The 27212-nt window shown below is 55.6% G+C and overlaps 1 protein-coding gene across 13 annotated transcripts; it reads right to left on the reverse strand.

Annotated features, from left to right (window-relative positions):
- Positions 1–110: 110 nt before the first annotated feature.
- FCHO1 (FCH and mu domain containing endocytic adaptor 1) lies at positions 111–27212 on the reverse strand. 13 transcript variants are annotated; one of them, XM_047697987.1, is made up of 30 exons: positions 23729–24002; positions 23402–23471; positions 22321–22442; positions 22074–22163; positions 21573–21643; positions 17376–17467; positions 16681–16755; positions 15664–15805; positions 13835–13987; positions 13490–13594; positions 11671–11769; positions 11482–11578; positions 9972–10016; positions 9779–9857; positions 9282–9306; positions 8865–8922; positions 8261–8439; positions 8151–8175; positions 7696–7747; positions 7068–7159; positions 6431–6706; positions 4471–4583; positions 4266–4353; positions 3992–4109; positions 3138–3293; positions 2660–2792; positions 2008–2207; positions 1304–1359; positions 772–936; positions 111–388 (listed from the first exon to the last, which is right to left on the reverse strand). In XM_047697987.1, the coding sequence occupies exons 3-30, from the start codon at positions 22328–22330 to the stop codon at positions 366–368; spliced, it is 2817 nt and encodes a 938-aa protein (XP_047553943.1). In that variant the 5' UTR covers positions 22331–22442; positions 23402–23471; positions 23729–24002; the 3' UTR covers positions 111–365. The 13 variants fall into 13 exon arrangements, with proteins under 13 accessions (XP_047553943.1, XP_047553976.1, XP_047553923.1 ...); XM_047698020.1 differs by lacking the exons at positions 111–388; positions 23402–23471; positions 23729–24002 and adding exons at positions 24049–24153; positions 24386–24468 and having other exon boundaries at positions 668–936; positions 22396–22442; XM_047697967.1 differs by lacking the exons at positions 111–388; positions 23402–23471; positions 23729–24002 and adding exons at positions 24049–24153; positions 24386–24468 and having other exon boundaries at positions 668–936.

Below are 27212 nucleotides of genomic sequence, written 5' to 3' on the forward strand. Positions count from 1 at the left end.
ACAGGCTAGTGGGGGGAAGGCGGGGGAGATGGGGGACGTTAGGGATCTTACATCTTCCCCACACATCTGTCTTCCTCTCCTCTCTGGTGATGTGAAGGAAATTTCCTGGAGCAGGACAAGGCTTCCTTATTTTATTAGAAAATAAAGTTTATTCAAAGAACATTAAAAGTCCAAGGACCCACGTGGGAATTGGCTTGAGCAGGAGTGACCCCCCTGCCCCGGCTCTGCCAGGCTGGGTGTGGGGCTCCTCCCCATGGAGTCAGGGCCCCGAGGGAGGCCGGGGTGGGATCCCAGGGTCCGGCAGGAAGGCAGGGGTCAGTCAGCGAGCACCAGGACTCAGTGCAGAGCTGGGGGCCTCTGCTGGCTCAGCAGCTTACCAGGTACATCCCTGCAGGGGTGGTACCTGTGAGACGAAGGGAGGGGCATCCCTTGCCCCTACCCTGAGATCTCCGGATCTTCCTTCAAACACCCCACGGGTGCCAGCAGCCCCAGGAGAATGGGGTGGGGGCAGTGTGGCTGTGTACCTTCAGCTCCCTGCCTTGGGTCCCCACGAGGACGCCCTACGGGGGTCCTTTGACCCTCCCCACTTGTGCCCACCATCAGGGGCCTCCAGGGCCCAACCCCCACCAGCCTTCCCCAACATTGTCCCCCGCCCCCCTCCCGCCCCCACGCCCTGCACCCTGGCAGAAGCAGGGGGTGGGGCTCAGGGCCTGGCACAGTCCTGGCTTCAGAGGTGGTCAGTGGCAGGACAGGGGGAGGCAGGGGGAGTACCTGTGGCAAACCTCCTCTTCACCAGCGACATGCGGTAGCCACTGCCCACCAGCTCCAGGTCCACGCCCGACAGAGTGGTCCCTTCGCTAGTGAACTGAGCGGCCACAGGGCTGGGTGTGCTGGAGCCTGAGCATGGCTCCCAGCTGGCGGATAGGTGGCCAGAGCCTGGGGAGGCCTGAGGTCAGCAATGCCCCAGCCCCACCCTCAGTCCCACTGGGACCTGGGTGCTTCCCAAGCCCTTTGATCTGTGGCCCCTATCTGTCTCTTCCGGACCTCCTCTTGAGACCCTGTACCATTTTCCTTTGGCTCCTTGGGGGTCATGTGTAAATTACCAAAGAGTTCTGCTGCAGGGCCTTTGTACCTGCTGTGGCTGCCCCCAGATTTCCTCTCCCACAGCTCTGCTAAAGCCCTTTTAATAAAGCTTCCTCCCTCTCTACACTTCTCCCCGGCACATCCCCAATTCTCCCCCATTTTAAACAAGCTCCTCCCACCCAAAACCCCCTGTGATTTTTCATGCACAACCATAACTCACCCCCTGCTTCAGACACATCTGGTAGCTTCCAAAGGAGTCGCTTCTCCTCCAGATTCCTGGCATCAAGAAAAGCTTGGTCAGGTCTCTCCCAGAGAGGACACTGGGAGGTGAGGGTCCCAGCTGGGTCACCTCTCAGCTCACTGACCCCAGCAAGCCAGGTCCTCTCCCTTGCCTCAGTTTCCCCATCTGTAAAATGGATGTGGGGTATGGAGAGCTGGCCCCTGAGGACCCCACAGCCTTGCAGCATTTTTAGATAATGCATTTTGTCCTTCAAATCTGGCTTCTTTGTGGCAGGTTCTACTTTTTGTACAAAACAAAGGCAACGTGGGGGGACTAAGAGCCCAGGGCAGAAAGTGGGTGGCTGGGTTCAAATCCTGGTGTGACAGCAGATAATTGACTTAGGCTCCCTCTGCCTCAGTTCCCTGTCCACAAATGGAATGACAGCGGTCCCCACCTTAAGGGTTTGTTAAAAGCCCTGGGCCAGTCCATGTATGTAGAGCACGTGGAACACGCCTGACACACAGGCAGGCTCTTGGTGTCCAGTATTATTACTGCTAATAACGTCCCCCTTAGCTCTAAGCAAGGGGCGCTCATGACTGAATGGTCAGACCTACGGTGGACCCTTCAGCTGCTGCATCAAGGAGAGGTCTGGGAGGGTTTTAGGGTCACCGCAGAGCCTCCTTCGGCCTCCTGCACGCCCTCACCAGGTGGCGGCCGGCTGTAGGCGAATGTTGGTCACAGGCTCCCCGACAGGCAGTAGGATCTGGACGTTGGTGAGCGGTGTGGGCACCGCCGTGGCACCGGGCCGGTAGCTGTACTCCACCGAGACCTGAGTGAGGGTGGCCCCGCACTGCCAGTGGGCGCTCAGCTGTAGGGGCACAGACTGGGGCCCCGGGCGGGAGAACTGGGAGCAGCAAGAACACGACAGGGGACACAGCTTAGGCCGTCCTGTCCTGCTGCCCTGCTGCGCCAGGCACTCTTCCACACCCCCTCAGACCCAGCCTCGAAGTCTCTCCACTGCCTGCACCACTCCTTGGAGCGCCTTCCCTCTTTCCCAGTTTCGATCAGAGTGTGTAGGACACCACGTTTCCAGCAGAGGGCAGGAGAGCGCCTCCTTCCAAAAGGGTAGGCCAGGTGCCCCTCGGGCTGCTGGGATGGAGCCTCTCCTAATTTACATAATAGTCCCCCACGAACTGAAGCTAGCTCCTAACCCCACTAACTACATACACCCTCCCCACACCCCTGCCCCAACGAACTCTTTCTTTACCCCTGGCCTCCTAGTCTGCTGCCTGCTCACCCTGCCTGGCCCTGAGCCCTTCCCCAAACCCTCTGCCCTGTCCCCTCCCCGTGGCCCACCTGGTACCGCAGCAAAACCACGTTGTAGTAGGAGGCGGCCGGATTCTGCTCTGCCTGGCGCTGCAGGGCCTCGGTCAGGGCTGCCATGTTGAGCCAGAAGTCTTTGGTCTCGGGGTCGCTCTGGGAGGGGTCACTACAAAGACCGGCAATAATCACCCTAGCCCTTGGGAGACCCAAGTCCCCCCTGCATCCGACCTACGCCATGGGCTTCCTAGAGGCGAACTGCCTGGCTCACCTTGGGCCCAGTAAAGCATGCCTCCACCCCTCACCCCCGCCCCGCCCCCGACAGGGGGTTGGGGGGGTTGGGGGGTAGTGAAGAAGAAGAGTACAGTGAAATCAGGAAGGGAGAGTGATTTGCCCAGGGCCAGCACAGCACATACGGGGAGACAGAGCTGGAATTCACAGGCAGGGAGCTCCCGGACCCCACCAGCCTCTGGGACCCCCTGCCTCTGACCTCGCACCACTCCTCCTACAGTACCTGAAGAGCAGGTCGGCATTGGGCTGGAAGTGCTCAATGGCGGACGTGTGCACGAGGCGGAAGCTGAGGACAGGTGGGGGCGGGGTCCCGCTGAACACACGCACGATGCCAGCCGGGAAGGTCATGGTCAGCTCGCCGGTTACTCGAGCCAGGCAGCTGGGGGGTAGGGGAGTGAGGAGACCCGGTGTTGGCTCCAGGCCCTGCCAGCACCTCATCCTCCCCTCTCTCCTGGCCCCACCACAGCCAGAGGCTCCCGAGCCCTGCAGAAGCAGCGAGGCCCTGACCGTGCCCAGCATTCTTACTCCCAACGTCTCCTCCTCGTGTCCTTGCCTGGACAGCAATCCAGGCACCAGGAAGAAACCACACTGGGCTTAAGGAGCCCAGTCCCTAACTCTCTTCACCCCTAGGCCACCAGGAAGCTCAAAGCAAAACATTCAGTTCTAGAACTGTTGTGACCTTGGGTTTCAGGCCTATTTGTGGTTTGATCTTAAGGTCTTCCCTGCTTGGCGCTGCTCTCAGATTATTCCTGGCCCCTCAACTCACCCCTGACCCAGCCTTCCAAGGGCCTGGCCTCTGGTCCCGCTCCCTTCAGTGTGATGTGCAGAGCGACCTCAGAGGAGCTGCTCTAACCTGTGCTTACAACGAGGCCTCGCCCTGCTCTAACACCCTCTGTGGTTCCCACTGCCCTCATGACAGGGGCCTGGTTGCTTGGCTCAGAGTTCCAGGCCCGTCCGTGGTAAAGCAGGTCAAGAAACACACCTCAAGTCTGTCTCTCCTGAAACCTAGATCCAGAGGCCCCAGAGAGCCCTGTTTGTCCCTGCCCTTGTCGACACTGTCCCCCCATCACTATGTACCTGGGGTTATGGCCTCGAAAGTAGGCGTGGACATATTCAGTGAAGGCGGTAGCTACAGGCAGGGCATCCTGGGAGCCCAGGACCACAGGGCTGGGTCCCCGGGAGACTCCTGGTAGGGCTGGGGGGAGGGAATAGGGACACAGTGGGCACAGGTCCCAGGCTCCAGAACCCACCTTCTGCCAGCAGGGCCTCCAATGCCTCACTTAGCCACCCACCCAGGCCAGAGAGGGTGAGAGCGAGGCCCAGAAAGGGGCCCAGGGCTGCCGCACCATACCGTGTGCCGTCTGTGATGAGAAGCTGGCCCGGTCCGAAAGGGTGCTGGTGGTGGAGGAGCCCAGTGGGGAGGGGCTCAGAGACCGGGACTGGGGAGGGAGACAGGCCAGGCTGTATCGCCTGGGAGCAGTGCCCTGATGCTGCCCGCCCCCACCAGAGGTGCCCCCCGCCCCAGGCCCGGCTCCAGCCGCGACCCCTCACCCTACCAGGTCGCCGTTGCTGCGCGTGAGTGGGCAGGACACCTTCCTGGCGCGGGCTCTCCGGGGGGGCGCTGCCAGGCCCTCTCTGGCTGCAGGGTCAGCAGGCCCGGGCACCAGGTCTGGGGAGGGAGCGAGAGACAGACAGTTGTACAGCCGAGATGCTGCCATGGGCCTCTCAGGCCTTCCCAGAGAAGGAATTTCTCCCCAAAACTGGCAGTCGGGCTTATCTGGGGGAGACCCCCTGGGTCTGAAGTCTTGGGGCTGCAGAGAGAGTGCCGGCCAGGACTGCAGAGGTCATCCGCGGCCCTGAGCCTCCCAGGCACCAGACTGATGGCCCAATAAGGGATTCCTGGGGATACGTGGGCCAGAGCTGGGTGCTGTGGAGGTTGGGGGTGGGAGGGGAATGGCCCCGGGGTGGGGGGGCAGGGGCAGAGGGTTTTTATCCAACATCAGTGATTCCGTGACCTTCATCCTCTCTGCGAGTATGACGCAGCCTCTGGCTCTGGCCTCACCCGCTAAGATCACTAATCACTACCTAACACTCAGGTGCCCCGTTCTGCTCCATCTACGGATGCTTGCTCGGCCCCGTCTCCTCCCACCTACACCCCACGGGTGCTCCTCTCTACCCCAGGGCTTCTCAACAGCACTGCTGACACCGGGGACCCGGACAGTTTCTGGGGGGCCGTCCTGTGCACTGTGCAGTGCTGACCCGCATTCCGGGCCTCCACCTGCCAAGTATCTCTAGTGCCCATCCCCCTAGTGGTGACAATCCAAGATCAGGGGTGACATTGTCTAGTGCCCCCTAGGGGGCAGAACTGGCCTTGTGGAGAACCCCAATTCTACAGGGAAGCTCAAACAACCCCACTTGACTATCTGCACGCATGTTCGACACTTACTCCCCGGGGGGCCTCCCTTGATCCAGCTCCCAGAGGGCTCTTTCTCTAATCAAGGATGATGCCAAGCACCCCTGTCGCCACTGCCAGGGACCTCATGGGGTCACGGCCCACTGATTCAGACTCCCCCTTCCCCCAACTCACCTCTTCCTCCCAACCTGCAGCCCTGCTCCAGCTCACCTTGGGCCCTCTCCTCTCATGGGCGCCCTCCCTTCCTGCTTCACACAGCTGCCCATGGGATGCTCCAATCTGGCCTCCCCTGAACTTAGGCTCTACTGGCCACCTGACATCTAAAGGCCCAGTGTCAACATGCCCCCACTCCAGCTACTTCTGCCCCACATTCCCAGGCCCTCTGCCCCTCCCTGGAAGAATGCCCGGCTGCCCTCAAGCACTCCACCCTGATCCTCCCACCCCCACCCCTACCATCCCCGCCCCTCCCCCACCTTGTGTCTGCATGCCCCCTTGTCCCCAGCTGTTACCCCATCACGACTTCCCTGGGCTCTCCCACCTCCCTGGTCTCCAGCTCCCATCTCCCAGGTGGATAGAGAGCTCCCGAAATCTGAGTCACGGGCCCTTGCTCTGCTCACAGCCCTCTGCTCTGTGGCTCAGCCCTTGCCAGGGGTAACACTCACATCACTCCCAGAAACTACCAGGCCCTGCTTGGACCCATCTCCCTCCGCTCTCTCCTTTTCCCTGTCATCACTCTGTTCCAGCCTCACCTGGCCTAGTCCGCTACCACCCCAGGGCCTTTGCATAGGACCTGCCTCCTGCGTGTGTGTGTGTGTGTGTGTGTGTGTGTGTGTGTGTGTAGGCCCCGCTCCCCCACATCTAAATGGCTCCTTCCTCACTTCTATCAAATCTTAGCTCAGAGATCACTCCTCAGGGAGGTTCCAAACTTCTGAGCCCTCACCAGGCACCTGCCACCTTCACCTTTTTAAATAGCCATCTTATTATTGTCCCTGCAAGGGTGAGGGTTCTGGGCTGTGTCCCCAGTACCCCGCTCAGGCCCTGGACTGAGCAGGCGCTCAGTCTTCCCCACCCAGGGCTCTGATAACTCTAACTCCTGGACTCACCTCGTCCAGCCACAGCCTCCAGCCCCCAGGGACCCGGGGATGGGGCGAGGGGCTGTGGCGAGTCCGATGCTGGCAGGGACCGTGTCCCCCTTGACTCGGAGGCCGGCGCCCTATAGCTAGGTGGGCTCTGTGGGGTGCCCGGGCGGGGGACCCAGGAATCCGGGGAGGGGCCAGGCGCCACGTGGGATGGCGAGTCCAGGCCGGAGTCCTCCACATTCTCGGGCGACGAGGAGGAGAAAGGTGAGGGGCTGGAGGTGAAGCCGAGGCTGCTGGAGCCTGGAGGGGGGGGCGGGGGTGGTGGTGCCAGCTCCAGACCCCGCCCACATGGAGGCCCCGTCCTTCCTCCTGCGGGCCACGCCCACTCAAAGCCTCACCCCCCCTCAGGCCACGCCCTCTGGTCGCTTCCATCTCCACTGGTGCTCCGCCCATCCACCCACAGTCGCTTACACTACTACAAAGGCCTCGCCCACTCACGCTGTGGCTCCGCCCACCATCCCATTGACCAGTCTGCATTCTCAGTGACCCACACAGGACCCCCAAATGCTCCCTCCCGCCTGGCCCACCCTCCCGTCTACCCTGGCAATGGCCCCACCCAGCCTCCTGCTAGCCAAGCCTGTGTCCCTAAAGCCCCCATCACCTGTGAAGTCTTCGTGGTCAAAGGCCGACTCTAGGGGCGGCCCAAAGAGGTTCTTGGAAAACTGTTCATCTGACTGCAGCTTCTCAGCACAGCTGTGGACGAAGTGGACAGGAGGGATGGGTTCTGTCTTTCCTATGCCTCCTCCCCCCTCAGGGCCTTTGCACAAGGCCGTTCTTACTCCTGAGCTCCCAGTGTCCCCGTCTCTCCCTGAGGTCACATCCTGCTCTCTTTGAGGCTCAGCTCAAAGTCCCCCTGCCCCCCACCGCAGAGCAGCCTCTGCTTTCTCAGCTGAAGCTGCCCACTGGTACCTTCCACCACATCGCCCGCTCTATCTCTTCACAGCACCTGGAAGTCTGGAACATACTCTAACTTATTTGCTGTTCCTAAAATCTGAGCCACTACAGTGCAAATCTGAGAAGGAAGACCTGTCTTGGGCATATGTTTATGAACTCAGAGTAGCACGAGTACACAACAGGTGCTCAATAAATGTTCACTGAATGAATAAGTGGTTCCTCAAAAACAGCATACTCTCAGCTCCCTGCCAGTCTGAGAGGAGGAGAGAGGAGTTGGGGTGACCCCCACCTCCCCACTCAATGCTGGCCGGATGTCCCACCCCTGTAGGACCCACCTGCTGGCTCTCGGGGCAGATCGAGGCCTCTGTGGTTTCTTGGCAGCATCCCCTACAAGAGATGTACTTCCCTGAGCCTTCCTGTCACCCTGTCTACTGTTCCCTTCCACCCACCCACCCCTTCACCCCCGCTGGCACAGAACAAGAGACTAAGGCTTGGGGCCATCCAGCCAGCCGCCCAAGGTGACCAGCAAATCAGGCAGAGAGCAGTCTGAGCCCAAGCCAATCTGTCTCCAGGTTTTGGCTTCTTTCCCGGCCCCAGCTCCTTCCTTCAGCTCTCATTTAATTCACATAATGACCCCATTTTCTGGAAGAGACTGAGGGTCAGAATGGGTAAGGAGCCTGCCCCAAATCACACAGCAGAGCTGGGATTCAACCCCGCACTCACGCTCCAGGCCCAGCCTCCCCTCCACGTGCTCCTCCCCAAACCGAAGACCCCTTAACAGGCTGCTCACGTGCAGAGTGGCGTTTCATGGTGCCCTGTGGACAAAGTGGGTGGCATCAGGCCAGGTGCATCCCGCCAGCCCCACCTGCCCAAACCCAGAACACCCCTCCCATGCCTCACCCCTGGGGCAGGAGGAAGGATGAGGCTGCCGGCCGTGGCCCTGAGTTGGGCAGCAGCCACCTCGGGGCTGCAGGCGGGGGCCCGGGCAGGTGCGGGCTTGATATGCACATAGAACTTGCGGGGTTCCTCATCATCGAAGTCCGAGTCACTGGAGGAAAAGCGGGCGGGCTCCACCGTGCGTGCACAACAGTCAAGGGGCCAAGCTGATCACAGCATGGGGGTCTCCCTCGGCTCAGCCCTCAAACCCGCCCCTTCCTACTCACACCCTTCAAGGCCCTACAGGATCCCGTCTCTCCCTACTTGTCACCCTGGCCTTGCCCGACGGTGTTTTTGCTCCAAGTCTTTGCACAAGCAAACCCCAAACTCTCATTCAGATGCTAAACCCCAACACTGGCCCCTCATCCTCTAGGAAGTCCTCTGGGTTGCCCCTCACTCCTTCTTGCTCAGCCCGGACCCCACAAGGCAGGTGTCTTTATTTGATTCTGCTCTGTCTACACCGCAGGCTCCCCGCAGGAGGGACATAGAGAAGGATTCCTGTGGGCCGAGCTTTGTCCCTGCTGTGCCGACAGTTGTCCCCCCAACCCCAGGGGCACCAGGAGGATATTGTTCTGGGTCACATCAGGCCGGACAGTGAAACCTTCTTCATCCACCTCTGGACACGTCTAGGGGTATAAGCAGTGAGTCAGGCTCCAGGCTACAGGACCTCCCCGCTCACCCCGCCACGCCCCCTCCCACCTCTGCACCCTGAAAACAGCCCCGATGGCAACAACCGCTTTCCCTGGGGAGGCCAGGCTCTTGAGGGAACAGAGTACACCATTGCCTATCCTGAGGTGGTGAGACTGAACCCGCAAATTGAAGCTAAGTGGGGATGCTAGTCCGTCCTACACGGCTCATGGGAGTTTGCAGCCGAGATGAGATGAAGCCCCTTGAGCTCCAGGCTTGGCTTCCAGGCTTGGGAGCCCGAGGTGAGACCGAACCCCTCCCAGGTGCAGCCCTGCCTGGCCCCTCCCATGGTACTCACCCCTGAATCGGGCTCCAGGGAGTCTCTGGAGGTGGAGAAAGAGATGTTCAGGTCAGCTCTCCCATTTCATCTGCACGCCCCCAACGCCCAACAGTGGACATGGCCCTTGGGCTGCGATGTTGTCCTCAGCTAGTCCCCCAGTGATGGGACCCAGGGGTTTGCCTGGGGTGGGGGTGTGGGGCACTGAGTCTGCAGTTAACTGAGCTCAGGGTGTTCTCAAACAGCTTGGCAGGGGAGGAACCCTGGAACTAGTACGGAGGGCTGGCTTGAAAAAGTAGGGGGTGTAGGGGCTAGCCTTGGCAGGGAAATGATAGGGCTAGCCGTGGCAAAGGAAGAATTTTGGACTAGGTTGGGCAGTGGGAATATTGAGCTAGCCTGGGATAGAGGTTCTCCTGGGGTACCCTCTGCAGGGAACCTCTAGGATAGGCTAGCCTGGGAAGGGGGAAGGGATCCCAGGCTAGCCTGGGCCAGGGCTGGGCAGGGGGGTGCTTCCTCACACGGCTGCAGGTGGCTCCCGCTCCCGCCGGCTCAGTCCTGGGAGGCGAAAGGCCTTGGCTCCCCGCAAACGTTTCATTGCTGAGAACAGATGAGGGGAGTGCCGCTGAGCCCTGGGGGTGCCCCCTTCCCTTTCAGATCTGCCTCGCTCAACCCCACCGTCCAGCCTGGGCACCCAGGCCCAGACGTACTTGCCTTCCTGCAGGGCAGCTGCGCTGTATGTCTCAAAATCCAGAGGCCCTGAGATAGAAGAGATTGAGAAACTCAGCCTGGCTGGGAGACCCGGCCTGGGCAGGAGAGCAGCGTACTCTGGGAGTCGCGATGGTACCTGGGTCTGAGCTCAAGGCCAGTCAGGATCCAGCACACAAGCTGAGATGCTGAACAAGCCCCAGAGATAGTCATAAGGGGGTGGGCCATGGGTTCTGGTCCCACTGTGGGATGGACCGGAGGGGATGATGCCTGAGTTACTTTTTCTATTTCTAGCAATTCTCACAGGCACTTGAGTGGGTCAGGGGATGGACAATGAGTCTGTGCAGTGGGCTGAACCTCAGTGCCAAGATGAAGGGTTGGGACTCTCTTCAAAGGTGATGGGGAGCCAGGGAGGGTATATGAGCAGGAGCAGGGTATGACAGATCTGGGGCCAATGAAAAGCAAAGTGAGGCCCCACACCAGGAGATACAACCTGGGCTAGGGCCGACTTACAGAGACAGGAAGGATTAAAGATAGTTGTTTGTGGTTGACTTGGGGACAGAAACTGTATACCAGCATTTATTGAATGCCTCCTGTATGTTAGGGACACAGTTCGCCCTTTATTTTTTAATTTTTTAATTTTTTCAGTTTTCCCTTTACCTGCATCAAATTACTAAATATTCATAACTTCATTAGATGTGGATTATTATCATCCCCAATTTACAGATGAAGAAACAGAGATGAAGAAACAGAGAGAAGTCAAGATAAGCATCCAACGTCACACAGCAAGCAATGATGAAAAGACCCAGACCCAGATCTGACCCCAAAAGTTTTGCGCTCAATCCTTCCCCGACCCCTCATCTGGACATTTTTTTCAAATTGGCCCTTTGCTCAATAATCCTCAATGGCTCCCTCAGGCCCTCAGGGTAAAGTATGAACAGTTGGCATTCAAGGCCTCTCCCATACCTGGTTGTAAGAGATTTACATACAAGATGGGGCACCAAAGGACTGCTGGCTGGCTCAGTTGGAAGAGCATGTGACTCTTGATCTTGGGGTCATGGTTGGAGCCCCATGTAGGGTGTAGAGATAATTAAAATATACTTAAAAAAAAATGGGACATCAAATCCTTTTCCCGTGTGGGCTGCAGAATTGAATTTGCCATCAGCCCATTTTTCTGATGAGGACACCAAGGTGCAGGAAAGTTCAGTCCCCTGCTTCTTGAGTGTTGTTCCTTTTTTTTTTTTTTTCTTTTTTTTAGGATTTAATTTATTTATTTGACATGAAAAGAGAGTGAGAGGAAAAACAAGCAGGGGGAGCAGCAGAGGGAGAGCAAGAGGGAGAAGCAGGCTCCCCGCTGAGCCCAGAGCCCAACACAGGGCTCAATCCTAGAAGCCCGGGATCATGACCTGAGCCGAAGGCAGATGCTTAGCTGGCTGAGCCCCCCAGGTGCCCTGAGTCTTGTTCTTTCCCTGCAGCTGTGGCCCCAGAGCCAACGCCCACAGATGCCCCAACTTACCAGGTTTCTCTCGGCCTGTGCCCTTGCTCTCTGCAAACTTTCTCAGGAGCATCTCCACGCTGACATTCTCGATGTTCTGCTTAAACTCCTCATGCACCTGGACCAGGTAAAGGAAGTGTGTAACCAGACACAGCCAGGGCCCCTTGCCTGGTATCCTTTGCTCTGCCTCCCACCCTGGGTGCCACTCACCTGCCCAATCTGCACATGGGTGTCCTCCACCGAATGGGCATAGGAGCCTAGCAGTGCCTTCATGTGCCGCAGGTGGGTCTCCTCCATGGCTTGGAAGCGCTGAGTCGGGAGGGGAGAGGGAAGTGGGAAGATGGAGGCCACCAGGGGTGGCCAGGTGACCCAGCCTGGCCAATCAGAATGTTCCAGCCCCCTGGTCTCAGTGACAGGTGTGGGAAGCCCCAAGGAGCATCTTAACCTGGGACTTCGGCTTAGACTAGGGGAAATTAGATACTTTTATGCCCTGAGTCAGTGAGTTGGTGGGATTCACGTGGGGGTGCCGGTGACCACTTTGCTGTGCACACACGCACAAGCACACACATACGCACACACACCCCTATACACACCCAGGAGGGCATCTCTACTTGGGAGTGAAGCCCCTAAGGAGAAAAACAGACTCGAAAAGCAGAGAGGCACAACTTCCTGCCAACACCACTTGAGTAACTTGATCCAGCCCGACCTAAAGCTCTCCCCTCAAACTTGTCAGTTCCCTGAACTTATAAATAAATCTTCCTTGACAGTTCGAATGAAGGTTTCTTTCATTTACAACTCTCTATCAGTTGCAAAATCAGGAGAAAAAAAAAATCTGGTTCCTAATCCTGAGATTCCAATCTGCTTTTTTATACATTTGGGTAGACACAGTCCCAGAGAAGTATAATGTCTCATACAAAGGTTACATAGCTGGGGCGCCTGGGTGGCTCAGTCATTAAGCCAGATCTGCCTTCAGCTTGGGTCATGATCCAGGGTCCTCGGATAGAGCCCTGTGTCAGAGTCCTTGCTCAACGGGAAGTCTGCATCTCCCTCTCCCATTCCCTCTGCTTGTGTTCCTCTCTCACTCTCTCTGACAAATAAACAAGTAAAAAAAAAAAAAAGAAAGAAAGAGAGAGAGAGAGAGTTTAAAAAAAAAAAAAAAGGGGTGACAGAGCCAGTACAGAATGGAGGCTGGAACAGAACCCAGGTCTTTCCTCCACCATGAACTGTCAGTAGACTCTCAGCTTCTAAACCCTGCCCTAGGGACACCTGGGTGGCACAGTGGGTTAAAGCCTCTGCCTTTGGCTCAGGTCATGATCTCAGGGTCCTGGGATTGAGCCCCGCATTGGGCTCTCTGCTCAGTGGGGAGCCTGCTTCCCCCTCTCTCTCTGCCTGCCTGTCTGCCTCCTTGCGATCTCTCTTTCTGTCAAATGAATAAATAAAATCTTTAAAAAATAAATAAATAAACCCTGTCTTACCCTGTCCAAAAACCTTGTCAATAAAAATAGAAATAGGGGCATGTGGGTGGCTCAGTCGGTTCAGCATCCAAATCTTGTATTTGGCTCAGGTCATGGTCTCAGGGTCCTGAGATCGAGCCTCCTGTTGGGCTCCACATTGAGTGTGGAGATGGCTTGAGACTCTTTTCCTCCCTCTCCCTTTGCCCCTCTCCCTCAAACAGACAAACAAATTTTTAAATAATAATAGAATTAATAATACCTTCTAAAATGGTTTCTAGGCACCTAGTACTAGTCTGAAAACTTCCCATGTAGGGCCTCGTTTAATCTCCACAAAAACTCCATGAAGCAGGTACTATCGCTATTCCCATTTTGCAGATGGAGGGACTGAAGCACAAAAAGGTTTGGCTTTTGAAATAACAATGCCAACAACAATCCCAATAGCTAACTGGCTCTAGAATCCTATGGCTTGAAACCTGTGATTCTAAGGCTCCTGGGAGTTGAGGGTTTCAGAGGTCCTAGACTTCTGAGGCCCATAGATCCTGGGCCAAGGACGGTGTGTGATGCCTGGTTCTTACCAGAGCCGAATCTAGCATCTTCTGCTCAAAGTCAGCGCGGGCAGAGTTGTACTTCTCCACTGAGCGCCGCAGGCTCTGTGCTGCCTTCTTGGTCTTTGTCTCTGCCTACGAGGCAGAGGGAGGAGATAGGAGTGGGAGGGGACACATGGGGCATTTCTTCACCCCCCAGGGACCCATCATCCACCAGGTAGACTTCTTGGTGCGCCCAGGGTGTGATGAAGGTTCGATGGTCAATGCTCTGGGTTATGTTCTCATACTCCCAAAGGCAGCCCCACCACCCCTGGGCACATTGCTTGGACCTGCGAGGGCGCAGGGCAGCTGGGGACCTATGATGGGTGTGCCCACCTTGTCCATCTCCTTCTGGCTGGTGTTCTCCCTCCGCAGCCGCTCCTGGTCCATGCAGCGGTTCAGGTAGTTCTCCCGGGACTTGGGCAGGAGCTGGCTGACACCTGCGAGGACCTGCACAGCATCCAGGGTACCCACGGCTTCCTCTTTGCACTGCAGGGGTGGGAAAGGGGGAGCGCGGGTAGCACCTGAAGCCCGCACCGCACCGCTCCGAGGGGCACGACCTGAGCAGACCACAGGGGCACAACGTGAAATTCTGAGCTTCCCAAACACTCTGTGGGGTTCCTGATCCCACGGAGTACCTTTTATGAGTATCCTATTAATTTCAAAACTTTTAGCTCTTTGAATAGGAAATATTTACACAGCGTTCCTACTGCAGAAAGTTTTAAGGGATGAGCTCAGGAAAAACTAGCCACTCCCTGATCCCCAGCCTCCCAGGCCTCTGCCTGGGAGACGATAGGTCTCTAGAAATAATCGGCACATAGACAAGCAAATGTGTTTGTTCTAGCCTATTTTTTTATGACAAATAGGCACAATGTCTGTTTAACTCAGCTTTTTCAGCTTAATAATCTATTTCCAAAATTATTCTGTATCAACCCACAGAAAACTCCCTTGTCCCCAGTTTTTTTTAAAGTAGCCTCCATACTGGGTGCCCCCTCCTTGTCCCCCAGTTTAAAAAAATCATGGTAGGGATGCCTGGGTGGCTCAGTGAATTAAGAGTTTGACTCTTGATTTTGACTCAGGTCATGATCTCTCTCTCTCTTTTTAAAGACTTTATTTACTGGGGCACCTGGGTGGCTCAGTGGGTTAAAGCCTCTGCCTTCGGCTCAGGTCATGATCCCAGGGTCCTGGGATCGAGCCCCACATCGGGCTTCTCTGCTCAACGGGGAGCCTGCTTCTCCCTCTCTCTCTGCCTGCCTCTCTGCCTACTTGTGATCTCTGTCAAATAACTAAATAAAATCTTAAGAAAAAAAGACTTTATTTACTTATTTATTTTTTAAAGATTTTATTTCTTTATTTGACAGAGAATACAAGTAGGCAGAGGCAGCCAGAGAGAGGGGGGAAGCAGGCTCCCTGCTGAGCAGAGAGTCCAATGCGGGGCTCGATCCCAGGACCCTGGGATCATGACCTGAGCCGAAGGCAGAGGCTTTAACCCACTGAGCTACCCAGGTGCCCCAAAGATTTTACTTATTTATTTGACAGCAAGAGAGGGAGCACAAGCAGGGGGAGTGGGAGAGGGAGAAGCAGGCTCTGCTGAGCAGGGAGACCATGCGGGGCTCAAACCCAGGACCCTGGGATCATGACCTGAGCCCAAGGCAGACACTTAACTAAGCCATCCAGGCGCCCCCAACTCCCTTTTTAAACAGCAATAGGTATGGCTCTGGGCCAAAAAAAACACTTTATTTATTGGCACTGAAATCCAAGGGTCATGTAATTTTTAATATGTGTGCTGCCGAAGCAAGCACAGGGTCATGTAATTTTTACCTGCCATGAAATCTTCTTCTTCTTTTGATTCCCCCTGCGCCGCACCCTACCCCCCTGCCACAAACCATTTAAAAATGTAAAAACCATTCTTAGCTCTCAGGCTCTACAAAACCAGGCCGGATTTGGTCTGTGGCCCATCGTTTGCAGAGCCCTGGTCCAGAGTTTTGAGTATGAAAATTTGAGGGTACTCAGGTATGTGGGAGTCTGGGTTTGATGTGGAATTGACAGACTTCTCAGAGGAACACACCAGGAGCAGGAAGGTCAAAAGCCCCAGAAGTTCCCAGATCTTTCCAGCCGCTGCCATCCCCCCTCCACCTGGCTGCGCAGTGCCCCCCAGCACACACCTTTTTGTGCAATTTGAGCTGCTCCTCGCCGTAGCGGAGCACATCCTTGATGAGGTCCTGTAGCTTCCGGGTCAGCTCCAGATGACAGAGTGCCAGCTTGTCTGAGGAGACGCGGAAGACCTCCCAGAGCGGGGCGAAGGTCCTGGAAACAGGGCACACCCAGGGTCCATCAGCCCCAACTCCCCAGGGTCCCCTCAGAGAGGCACCTACTGTGCCCAGACCCTGCTAAGCACCTGCACCACAACTACAAGGCAGGCCTGGGACGGATAGGGAAACAGAGGCATAGGAGCCTCCACAACTCACCCAAGGCCCCTTTGGAAATGAATTATCAGAGCTGGAATTTAAACCCAGGCCCCAAGGCCCTAGAGTCCTCACTCTGGACTCCAGGCCCTAGCTGATACTCAAGGGCACCCAGGCCCTGCAGCCATGCCAGCCTCTTTGCTCTTCCTTGAACATGCAGAATCTATGGATGCCTCAGGGCCTTTGCACTGGCTGAGCTGCTTTCCCAGGTCTCTGATCCAGATACCCCTGTAGCTGGCTCCATCTCATTACTAAGGTCTCAGCTCATGGAACCAAGCCCAACGCCAGAGGAAGCACCTGACCTCTCACGCTCCTATTTCATCCTCTTCCTGAAGCTTTTCACTCTAGGAAAGGACTTTTGTTCATATTTGTAGTTAACACCTGTTTTGCCACACACCCCACAGATAACATGGCATGAACATGGCATGAAGGGGACTGGGGGCTTTATCTGTCTTGATTGCTGCTGTGTCTCGAGTACCTGGAATGTCACCCGGGACATAGCAAGTACTCAGTAAATACGAGTTGAATGAATGAATGAGGTAGTAAGTGAATGAATGAATTACATTCCCATCTGTCTATTGAGCCCCTTAAGTTGGGGAGGGTTGACTCCCTAGTCTACATATCACTTGTGTGAAGAGATGTCCACCCAAGAGTGGGCTCCTGATACCCCAGGACCCCAGCCTCGGTGACCTCCCCCCACAGCTCCAGCCTACTCACCCCATGGGGGTCCCATTGCTGGCCAGTTTGGAAAGTTTCGCCATTGCCTTTGAGTAGGTCTCCTCGATGGTGGCCCTGAGTAGAACAGAGAAAAGATGCAGAAGGTTCTGGGCCTCCTTGGGAGACACTCCATCCCCCTGGGTCTCAGTTTCCTTATCTCAAATGTCTGAGCAGTAGCTCTCAAAATGATGCCTCTGTCCTGTACAGCTTGGACAGGTCTTGCGAAACAGCCACAGAGAGAAAAACCTGGTTATAATCTTTTGAACTCTGCTTGGATTTAATGGGCATTCAGCTAGTGAGCGGCCAGGATGCAGAAGGCTGTCTGACAGTTTGAATGTATTATGTTTTCTGGGATATGGATGTTGGAGCAGTTATGGTCCAGAATGGAGATGACTTCATCATACATGTGTTCTATCGTATGAAACTGAGTTTTCAAAATTCCCCTTGTAAGTAGGTCATCTCATCTCTTCAGGAGGAGGCGTCAGAAACCTGAGAATGGTTGACAGGCGGGCATTGGGGCTGACAGTGCTGAGAACCCCTGGTTTCCAGGACGTTCAAGCAGGTTGGGTGTGGAGTGGCTGTAGTGGCTTGGGCAGGGGAGAGGTGTGGAGGAGCCAGGGCGGAGCCACGAGGTAGGGGAGGCTGCGGGGGACTATGGGGCGTGGCCAGGGGTGGGCGGAACGTGGGGACCTCACCTCTCCCGGATGAAGTCGGCCAGCTCCTTGGTGGAGATAGGCCCCTGCTTCACGCTGTGGTACAGGACCTCAAAGCCATGGTTCTTCTCACCCTGCAGGGGATGGGGGCGGAGACTGAGTAAAGGGCTGGAGGAGACCTCATGGTTGCTTAGCAACGGGGGCGTGGCCGGAGGAGCCAACCAGCAGAAGCCCAACCCCTTGGCAGCAGGGATTGCTTCAGGTCTGAGCCAATCAGCCTGTGGCCTATCCCCTTGGTCACAAGGATTGGTTCATGGGCCTTACGTTGGCCCAATCAGAGAGAAGCCTGGAGGTTTTGTCCCATGGTTGAGGGAGAGATGTTCTCTTCCGCGGGGTGTCTCTGTTCCTTTGTTTCATTGTCTCTCTATGTTTCTCTGTGTCTTTCTGCCTCTGTTTCTGTCTCAGTCAATCTCTTACCCAGCTTTTCTGTCTGCGCCTTTCCATAAATGAGGAATTATGGGAGCATAGAAGATATTGGAAGTCACGTGGAAACCATGATACTGGGAAAGAAGCTGAACCTGATGGAGTCTGAATAAAAAGTACGTTGAGTCGAGTTACTGGAACAAACCAAGCCTGAAAGCCGCATTTCCCTACAACATTTCACCTTTGTGAGCCAATATAACCCTTCTTGGTTAAGTCGCTGTTTTGTGTTTCCCTTTAACATAGAAACACCCTCTCTGAGACCCCCTAGAGCACAGTCTGGGTCTGATGCCTCTCTCGGGACCCAGCAATGTCCAGTATAGGGTGAGGCCAAAAAGGGGATTGGAGTTTGTGGAATAAATGAACAAATGAGCTATTCTGCTGTCACCTAGGGCTTTTGGGAAGAGTGCCTCTATCCGGGTGCCTCCCACCAAACCTCTTTCCTCCCAGTCCTGGGGTCATCATGGTGGGGGACACAAGGACTGTGCTGTGTGATCTGAGCAAGTTACTGTCCCTCTCTGAAGTTTTAGTGGCTTCATGTCAAGATGGGACAGGGAAGTCATCCACCATTCATATGAAGATGAAGTAAACACCAAGGTGATCCACATCAGGGTTCCCCAAATTCCCAAAGGCAACCCTAGTTTTTGCTGATTAATGGTATTAGTTAACATTTTGTGTTAACTTTGCTCATTTCTTCACAAATATGTTGACTTAAAAAGGCAACTCTTACCACTATTCTAATTGGAAGCCCTGGACCTGATGCCATAATGAAAGGAATAGGGAAAAATAAGGCAACAACTGTTTTTATCCCAGCCAGATCCTGTGACATGTGAAAGGCATCACGTCTGAACACTGAGCTGTTCATCAAAAAGGGAGATCAGCTGGGGAACTGGAGACATCTTAGCACCAAACAGGGCCTTGTGAGTAGGACCAAAAGAAGATGCTTGTGGGGCAATCTAGCATTATTTAACGTCCAACACAAATCACTGAAGTGATTAATAGTGGTTTCCTCCATCTTCCTCCAACCTGCTGAGTTTACCCTCTCACTTACCTGGAAACCAGAAGGCTGAAACTAGAAGTCATAACAAGATAACGCCTCTTGCTGCATAAATGGAGAAACGAGGCTCAGACAGGCAGACCCAACCCAGCCTGAAGCTCAAATCTCCCAAAGGTCATGCCTCATTCTAGAATCGTTGATAGCTCCCTATTTCCCACCAGCTACTTAAGTGTAAAGCCTTTAGCTTGAAATTGTCTTTCCAACCTCATCTCCCAGAGTCCTCTTGGCCTCGCCATAAAATGGCAAGGAGTGCAAAGATAGGCTGTGCCTTCCTACCACAGTACATTTGCCTAGGCTGTTCATGCAAACCAGCTCACCAGGCTACATCTCTTCCCACCCATCCAAATCCTTCCACCTCTCAAGGATCATTTCCAGGCCCACCCCCTTCAAGAATTATCTCAGACCCTCACTTTCCTGAATGTTCAGGGTTGCTCCTTCTAGCTCCCCAGGAATATGTGTCAGAGCCTCCTTTTATACATTGGGTCATTTTGAGCTGGTGACTTCCCCTCTCTGAGCCTTGGTCTCCTCATCTGACAAAGGGGGCCAATGACAGTACCCACCTCTGAAGGGTCTTGTGAGATGACGCTGGGACAGTGCTGAACCCAGGGCTTCCGGCACCATGGTGAGGGCTCAGCAAACAGACCCAGTGCCAACCCCCCAACCCCACCCAGGGGATCCTCGGGTAAGGCTGCACCAGGCACTGCCGCCCAGGCCAGCATCTGGGGCTGACTTGGAGCCAACCACTGGCCTGTTTCCCAGACCTGGCAAGGCCCCCAGTGGTATCTGCCTCTCTCAGGCTGTGCTGGCAGCGAGGGTCTTAGGAGGGGCTGTCTTGGGTCTGTGTCTCTTATCAGAACCTCTGGACTCCAGTCTCGCCCCTATGCCAGCCCCAGAGGGATCTTTCTAACACAGCTTGATCGTATCCTCTCCTGCTCATACTTCCCCCATGGCTCCCCAGTACCCTCAAGGTCTCCTGCCTTGGCCCAGCAGGATGCGGGCATCCTATCCAGCTTGATGTCCCCTAACTGGAACCTCCTTCAGGCCAGCCAGGGCACCAGTGCCACCCAGCTAAAGAGTCACCAATACAAACAATTGATTAAAAGAAACATTGCCAGTGACAGACATCCCAGGATACTCCCTGAGACCTAGGGAAACAGGAAATTCATCCCCTTTCTCAGGTGGGAAAACTGAGGCTTGCTGGCACAAAATCACTTGCCCAAGGGCTCTCAGCAGAGCCCAGATCAAATCCTCAACTCAAAGCCCTTATCCACTCTGCACCAGGCTATCTTTGGGTGGGGAGTGTGCTGTGGGTGGCTTCTATTTTCTCTCTGCTGATCTGAATTTTCTGCAGCAAGCTTGCATGCCTTATGCAATTAAAAAGAATTTAAAATAAATGTAGGTGCCTCACGCCATTAAACAGATTTTAAAATAAATGTAGGTGCCGTTGTCAGGGTTCCAAAACGTGGGCAACAAATTGATCATCGAATAGTCAACCCCTCTTACCTAGAGGCACCAAAAGGGGGCTCAGAGAGGAGCACCCCTTGCTGGGGTCACACATTCAGAGACAAATCCAGGGAATCTGACCCTTGGGCAGAAGGTGGAGGTCAGGCCCCATCCCCCTTCTGCCCTCGCCCCACAGCCTTCCCTGCAGGTGGCAAGGGGGTGAGGCCCCTTTAAGAAAACAAGTGGCAGTAAGAGGAGCCCCAGCTGGGGAGGGAGAAAGGGAGGGAACAGGCCTGTTGCCAGGGGCAACCAGTTGCCTAGCAACAGGCTTCTTCTCATGCAAGCTCAGGGCCCAATTGGGGAAGGGGCTTACAGCCCTGGTCCTTCCTAGACCCTTCAGTTCATACATCCTCTGTGGCTCTCCATTCGCCTGGGCCTGTAAGAGGAGTCCTTGTGCCCTCAACTGGTCACTCGTGTCACACTTCTGGGCTTTCGCTCAGGCTATTCCCCCTGCTGAAATGCCTTTCTTACATCTTGGAAAATCTCAGCCCTCAAAGCCCAGAGGAAACATAGCTCCGTTTCCTGACCCCTCCTCTGGTTGCCCCCAAGGCTGAGCCCAGCCCTGACCCTGGAAGGCTAAAGACTTCTGACTGGCTCTATGTCTCCCAGATTGCAAGCTCCTTGGGGTCAGAGTCAGCCTCTTGGGGGCTTCATGGCACCTTCCACAGTTGGTTGGGTGTGGAGTGGTAGTGGCAGGGAGGGAATGAATGAATGAATGAATGAATGAAAACAAGTTTGTCTCAGCCCTCTTGGGTCACAGTATGTGTTCCTCAGACCGGAAGGCAGAGGGGTGAGGCGGCCACTAGGGGCCAAGTCAAGAAAACCCCCAACTCTCCAGTATGGGAAAGATGTGGAAATTCCCTGGCTGAAATGACCCTGGATCCTGGAAGTTCACTCTGGCCCAGCTTGGAGCCCTGATGCTGCATTGTCTCACCGGGCAATTTGAAATAAAAGAATCCTACTCTGGGCCTTAGTCTCCCCATTGTTCAAGCTGTGACTTGCTTAAGGTCACAAGGCCCATGAAGTGGGAGGGTGTAGATTCAAACACAGCCTGACTCCTCCCACTTTAATTTCTATGAGTCACAGAACCTTCACCTGTCCAAGGCTCTGCCCCTGAGCCGCCAAGTCCCCTCATCTCCATAAAAGGCCCCATAGCCCTTCCAGAAGCCCCCATCTAAATAAAAGTGGGTCTTACTTACCCAAAAATGCTCCCCAAAATACGACATCCTGATGCCCTCTGTGGAGACCCCCACAGGCTCCTGTTTAGTGCCTGTCCAAAGAGAGAAGCAAATCTAAAGCTATGACCAGCTTGGGTCTAAGGAGGGGAAATTCCAATTGTCCTCCCCATGGAGGAGGAAGAGAGAGGATGGAGGAGGAACTAAAAGCCCCAAAGTTGGGAGCATGCCAGGGCCCGTGAGACGATTCATCCCCAGCCCTGGCCCCCAAGTAGCCCCCATTCTAGGGGGACAGATCTGGATATAGATGCCCCAAGTTCTATGGGGTCAGAGTTGGACTGGATAGAGGAATAGGGGCTGGGGACCCTAGTCCAGAGGAAGGGGCATGGGAGTTGGGGTTTTCAAGCTCAAATAAGAGTTCACTGGGGGGCAGAGTACTGGATGAGCTCCAGCCTAAGCAGAAAATCTCACAGATGGGAAAACCGAGACCCTCCCCTCCACCCCCATAGAGGGGAAGCCACTTGCCAAGGTCACAGAGACAGGAAATGCCAGTAGATTTGCACCCTGGGCAAGCTGAATCAAGACCAGAGCACTCAGCTCCACGCTGGGCAGCTCCTGTGGGGAAAGGGTCTGCTGAGAGATGGGCACTGGGACTGTGATCAGCCAGATGGGGGTTGGGGTCCCTGAAGTGTCCCCAAGGATCCCTTGGGATCTCCCCGATCCCTCTACAACAGTCCCCCCTCCATGCACACTCCTGGAACGGAGAGCTTACCCCTCACCATGATGACCCATCTGGCAATGGTGACCCAATGAGTCCCAACCCTGACTCCCAGAAGCCAGTGTTCACCTGATATCTGAGTCACTCTATCCAGCTCTGTGCCTCAGTTTCCCCATCTGCAAAACAAGAGGGAATGCCTAGAAGGGGTCTTGCTGGGGGAATCCAGGCCTCCCTGCAGAGGGGGCTGGGCCAAGCCGCCTGGCAAGGGAGGGACACTTGGTGTCCTTGGCACGTTCTAGAGGCTGGGCTTGTCACAGGAGCCCACAGGCCTCATCCATAATTCATGACCCCTCGGGCAGCTCAGCAGCAGCTGGGAGCCCTGGAGGCACAGTGGCAGCAGGGACAGGACTGGTGACCATAAATGGGAAAACTCCTTGGGTCTCACAAGGAAAGGACCAAGCAAGGACGTCGGACAAGGCTGCCTTCACTGAGCCTCCGTTTACCTAATCTTGAAAGTGAGTTTAATTTGAACCATTGTCCTCTAGCCCCAGGTTCGTTGACTTCTATAAGTTAGCCAGCAACCAATGTGTATCCATAAGACACGGACAATGTCAGAGTCTGTGAGATGATTCACTCCTGGGTCTGGTCCCTGAGGAGCCCCCAGTTTAGGGGCATAGAGCTAGATGCAGACATACCAGCCTTGCAGGCTCAGGGCTGGGCCAAATGGAAGAAGGGGCTGTGGGAGCCTGGACCAAAGGAGTGGGCATGGGAGTTGGGGGGTTGAAGCATGAATAGGAGTTCACCAGGCAAAAAATTATTTGATTCCACAAATATTCCCAATGACCACCCTGGGCTGTGTGATGTTGGGGCCCCTGAGAAAACTGTCACTGACCCTGTCCCTGAAGAAACTCTGGTGTGTGGGGGGAGGGCATGCTGTGCTGACAACCGAAGGGGGAAAAGCCCTCAATTCCCATCTCATGTCTTCATTTCTGGCCAGGATTTAGGCCCTAAGAATATCCAAATCCCTTAGAGCTGCGCTGACCAATATGGGAACCACTAATCTCATGTGCTGACTTAATTTTAAACTAAGTAAAATTAAATACCATGAACCCCCCACCCCCTCAGTGGGACCAACCTTGCTCCAGGGCTTAGTAGCCTCACGGGGCTGGTGGCTGCCATATTGGACCACACAGGTAAGGAAAGTTCTGCAGGAAGATGCTTCTTAGAGGATCTGAAGAGCCAGTGGGCCCAAGTTCCCCAGAAACCGGGGATCTCACTACTGTTTTCACAACTCTGGTAGACGGCCCCTCCCCCACTATATACTGAAAGTCAGTATGTGTGCGGCACTGTAGCCAACACCCCCCAACAGGTACCAGCTCATTCATCCTTCATAGCCACACCATGGGTCCAGTCCCACCTTTACCAATGAGGAAACTGAGGCACAGAGAAGTAACTCACTGACCTGAGGTCACTGTGATTTTGTCCCTGGTCTGTCTGCCAAAGAATTTCTGTTTGGAACCACTGCAGGTGGCTCTGGGTCTCCGTGTCCCCTCTATTGCTCCACGGCCAGCCCCATCACTCAGAACCTTAATGGAGGGCAGGGGGCCAGAGCGAAGAGTGGCTCCCCCCTCCCCCCCACAGGTTCCTGCCCGGCCCAGGAAATGACACCTGCTGCTTCCCTCGGAAACCCCAGCCAGGCAGGGGGTGGGGAGGGGGGAGGCTTCTGTTCCTGAGAGGAGCAAGGAAGGGCAATGGGGGCCTCCAGACAGGGCTGGAACTCACCAGATGGGGCAGCGAGTAGAGCTGGGGCCCCTCACAGACGGGGTGGGCACCAGGGGATGGCCACGTGGCCCTTGCCACTTCCGTGAGCACCAACCCGGCGGAGGCCTGTGTGCGTGGGGGACAGGAAGCTTACCGTGCCCCGCCTACCGCCCAACTGCCATCTCACCTCCCCCACCAGGCCAGCACCCCTGGGACTTCCTGGGAACTGGGCTGGCCACGGATAGGTAAACTGAGGCACCTGAGCCTGGGGCCCCCAGCCTGGGACCTAGCAAATAATAATCATGATGACAATGATGAAATAATAGCAGGCGACAAACAGCGTCTGTCCCGGGCTAACCTTTTCCACATCCCACCACCCCTGGGGGTAGGTTAAGGATTCCTGCTTCACGGAGGGGGAACCGAGGCTCAGAGAGGGGAGTGGATAGGCTCATGTCTTTATAGCCGAGACTCAAACCTAGGGCTGCATGAAAACTTTCATGGGCCCCCTTCCTCTAATTAAAAAAAAAAAAGCATTTAAACTATATGTTACAAATTACATTGGCACAGAGATGAATATATTAATATTCTGTATTAAAATGTATTCCTTTACCCCAAAGCTCATCATGGGCCTCTGAAAATGTTATGTCCAAGACACAGTCGCCTCTGTATCTGATGGAGAAAATCGTTTGGCTCAAACCCAGGACTCTGGGCCTCCAGAGCACCAGGGCAGAGCCCAAAGATGGACAGGGACTTGCCCAAGGTCACACAGCAGGCTGTCAGCTGCCCAGACCAGAGGAGAGTCCTCCAGGGGGTGCCTGACACCAGGCCCAGGCACTGCCTGGAGATCCTGCTTCCCCAGCACCAAATCCCAAAAACCCACAGCTCTGCACCGGGTGGAGCATGTGAGCAGGCCCAGGGAGCAGACAGAACAACACAGGGATGGAGTCAGCAAAGACGGCAGAGCTCCCTGGCTCTAAGCCACCTGTCCAGAGCCCCTGACCTTGCGTGCTGTGACCTTGGGCCTCCCCTGACCTCGGCGCCTCCAGGGTCCTGTGAAACAGTCCCTGACATTTTACTTCCCCCAGACTCCAGCCTGTGCACAGTGGGGCTAGTCTGAGATTTTTCTCTTCCTTCCCAGGCACTAGCCAGCCTCTTGGCCATGCTGTTTCAATGACCTGTCCTCTCATGAGCCTCCTCTCTTCTAGGCCCAGGTACCAGTGAGTGACCTTTACACAGTCTGGCTTGATTCTTACAGTGGCACTTTGAGGCAGTGTCTCATCTCGGCCCTCACCCCCATGGGGAAACTGAGGCACATGCCCCAGGTCACACAGTGACCAGGCTGTCAAGCTCAGGAATTTTTCCATCCTCCCCAACTAGGCACCTCCCTCTTTGTCATCTATTTGGCAAACACTTATTGAGCACCAACTGTGTACCTAATTGCCGGGCTCTAGAGACACGGCTGGCAACACCCTGGCCAACTCCTCTCTCTCCTCCCTGCTCCCGGTCAGCTGTGACCCCATTTACGATCACTGATATTGTAATTACTGTTTTAATGACCATGTCTGTATTTACAGGGCACCCATCTTCCCACATCTCCTCTGATCTTCCGAGGGGGATCCAGCCCATTCCATAGAAGAATACACCAAGGCCCGGGGAGGCAAAGCCACACATGGGAAGAATCCATTTGAACCTGGGGGTGTCAGAACTCACCCCTGTGCCCACTGCAGAGTCGGGATAGGCTGGCCTGGTGGCTTCGACCTCCTCCTACCCTCGACCCCACCCAGGAACTGGCTCGCTCCTGGCGTGGGTGACAATATATGGGTCAGGGTGTGCCCCAGGCAGTCCCACTGGTAAGACCAGGGTAGTGGAGCCCCTGTTTCAACCATTGCAGCTTGGTCATGTGTCTTACTGTCTGGGAGAATAGCCTTTCCAGCAAGGCCAGAGTGACCACGAATCCATTTTGCAGTGCAGTAAACTGAGGCTCGGAGGCCAGCAAGGCAAGTCAGGGGGGGTCTCCAAACCCACTGCCCTCTCACCCCCAAGCCACTGACAGCTTAAGCGAAGGGGGCAGTTAGAGTTTGGCATATGATGGGTGTGTGGGTTTCAGAATCTGTAGAATACAGCTTCTGAAGCCCTCATCCCCATTTTCAAAGGAGAACACCGAGGCTCACAGAGGTGCTGTCACCTGCCCAAGGTCACCAGTGAGGCAGGTCCATCAAAGCTGCCTCCTGGTCCCCACTGCGGCTGGGGCAGGCAACTCCCAGCTTCGAGACAGATGGAGGGGCCGCCCACCCCACAACCCTCCTCCGCACCCCACTCGCAGCCAGCCTCCCGCAAGATCCTAATTTACCTCGATTTATTTTAATCCCCAAGAACAGATGCTGCTGCCCACCCCCCACTGAGGCAGGGACCACCCCCAAGTCCATGCTCCGGGCCCTTTCAGGCCTGGCCTGGCCAGGCCCTGTCAGGCAAGGGGCCCAACATTGGCCCCCTCCCCAGAATTCCAACTTTGGGGGTCCCTGCCAAAGATGCCAGTAAAACACCCCCCCACCTCATCCTGGCAGGAAGAAATTGGGACAGAGCAGTCTAGAAGAGAGGCCCGGGGACCCCCAGCAACTCCTCCAGGCTGATCAGGGTTCACAGTGGAGAAAAAAGGGAAGGGGGTCCTTCCATCTTGGTCCTCAGGGGTCTGCAGACCAGAACTGGAAAGAGGGAAATTGAGAGTGGTTTCCACTTCGGCTGTCCTGGGTCCCAGACTGGAGGGAGAGCGGCACCCCCATTTTTTGAACCCTGGAACCTACACCCAGATCCAGGCTTAGAATAAAGGGATTTGGGGAGGGGTCTCACGTCATAGCCACCCTCCTGCACGCTCTGGTTCTAGGCCAGGAGACGGGGGAAGTGGAGAGGGGTCCCTATCTCCCTCCAAAGACCGTCGACGATGGCCGCTGGGAGGCCGGGGGGCCCACCGCGCAGCCCCCCACCCCCAGTTTGCCATCCCTCGTGCCCCGCCGCGCCTTTGCCCCCAGTGGCCTCCGGGGCTACCGGGCGCGGTGTGCATGAAGGGCTGCGCGGACCAGGGTATGGGGGGGGGTCCCGGGGACAGCACTCACCTCCCGAGCTCTGGCGGAGCCCCGCGCCCGCCGCCACCTGCGGCTCGGTCTCTGACACCCGAGCCCGCCCCGCCC

Source organism: Lutra lutra, chromosome 1, assembly GCF_902655055.1.
Source record: "Lutra lutra chromosome 1, mLutLut1.2, whole genome shotgun sequence".
In the NCBI taxonomy this organism is placed as follows: domain Eukaryota; kingdom Metazoa; phylum Chordata; class Mammalia; order Carnivora; family Mustelidae; genus Lutra; species Lutra lutra.

What these genes read in the sequence shown, in the direction of transcription:
- FCHO1 (XM_047697967.1), bottom strand. An exon ending in CACAGGCCGAGAGAAACCTG is followed by an intron (nt 10,017 to 11,481) that starts GTAAGTTGGGGC and finishes CTTCTATCTCAG; the next exon opens with GGCCTCTGGATTTTGAGACA. An exon ending in CTACAGCCGGCCGCCACCTG is followed by an intron (nt 1,360 to 2,007) that starts GTGAGGGCGTGC and finishes TCTTGATGCCAG; the next exon opens with GAATCTGGAGGAGAAGCGAC.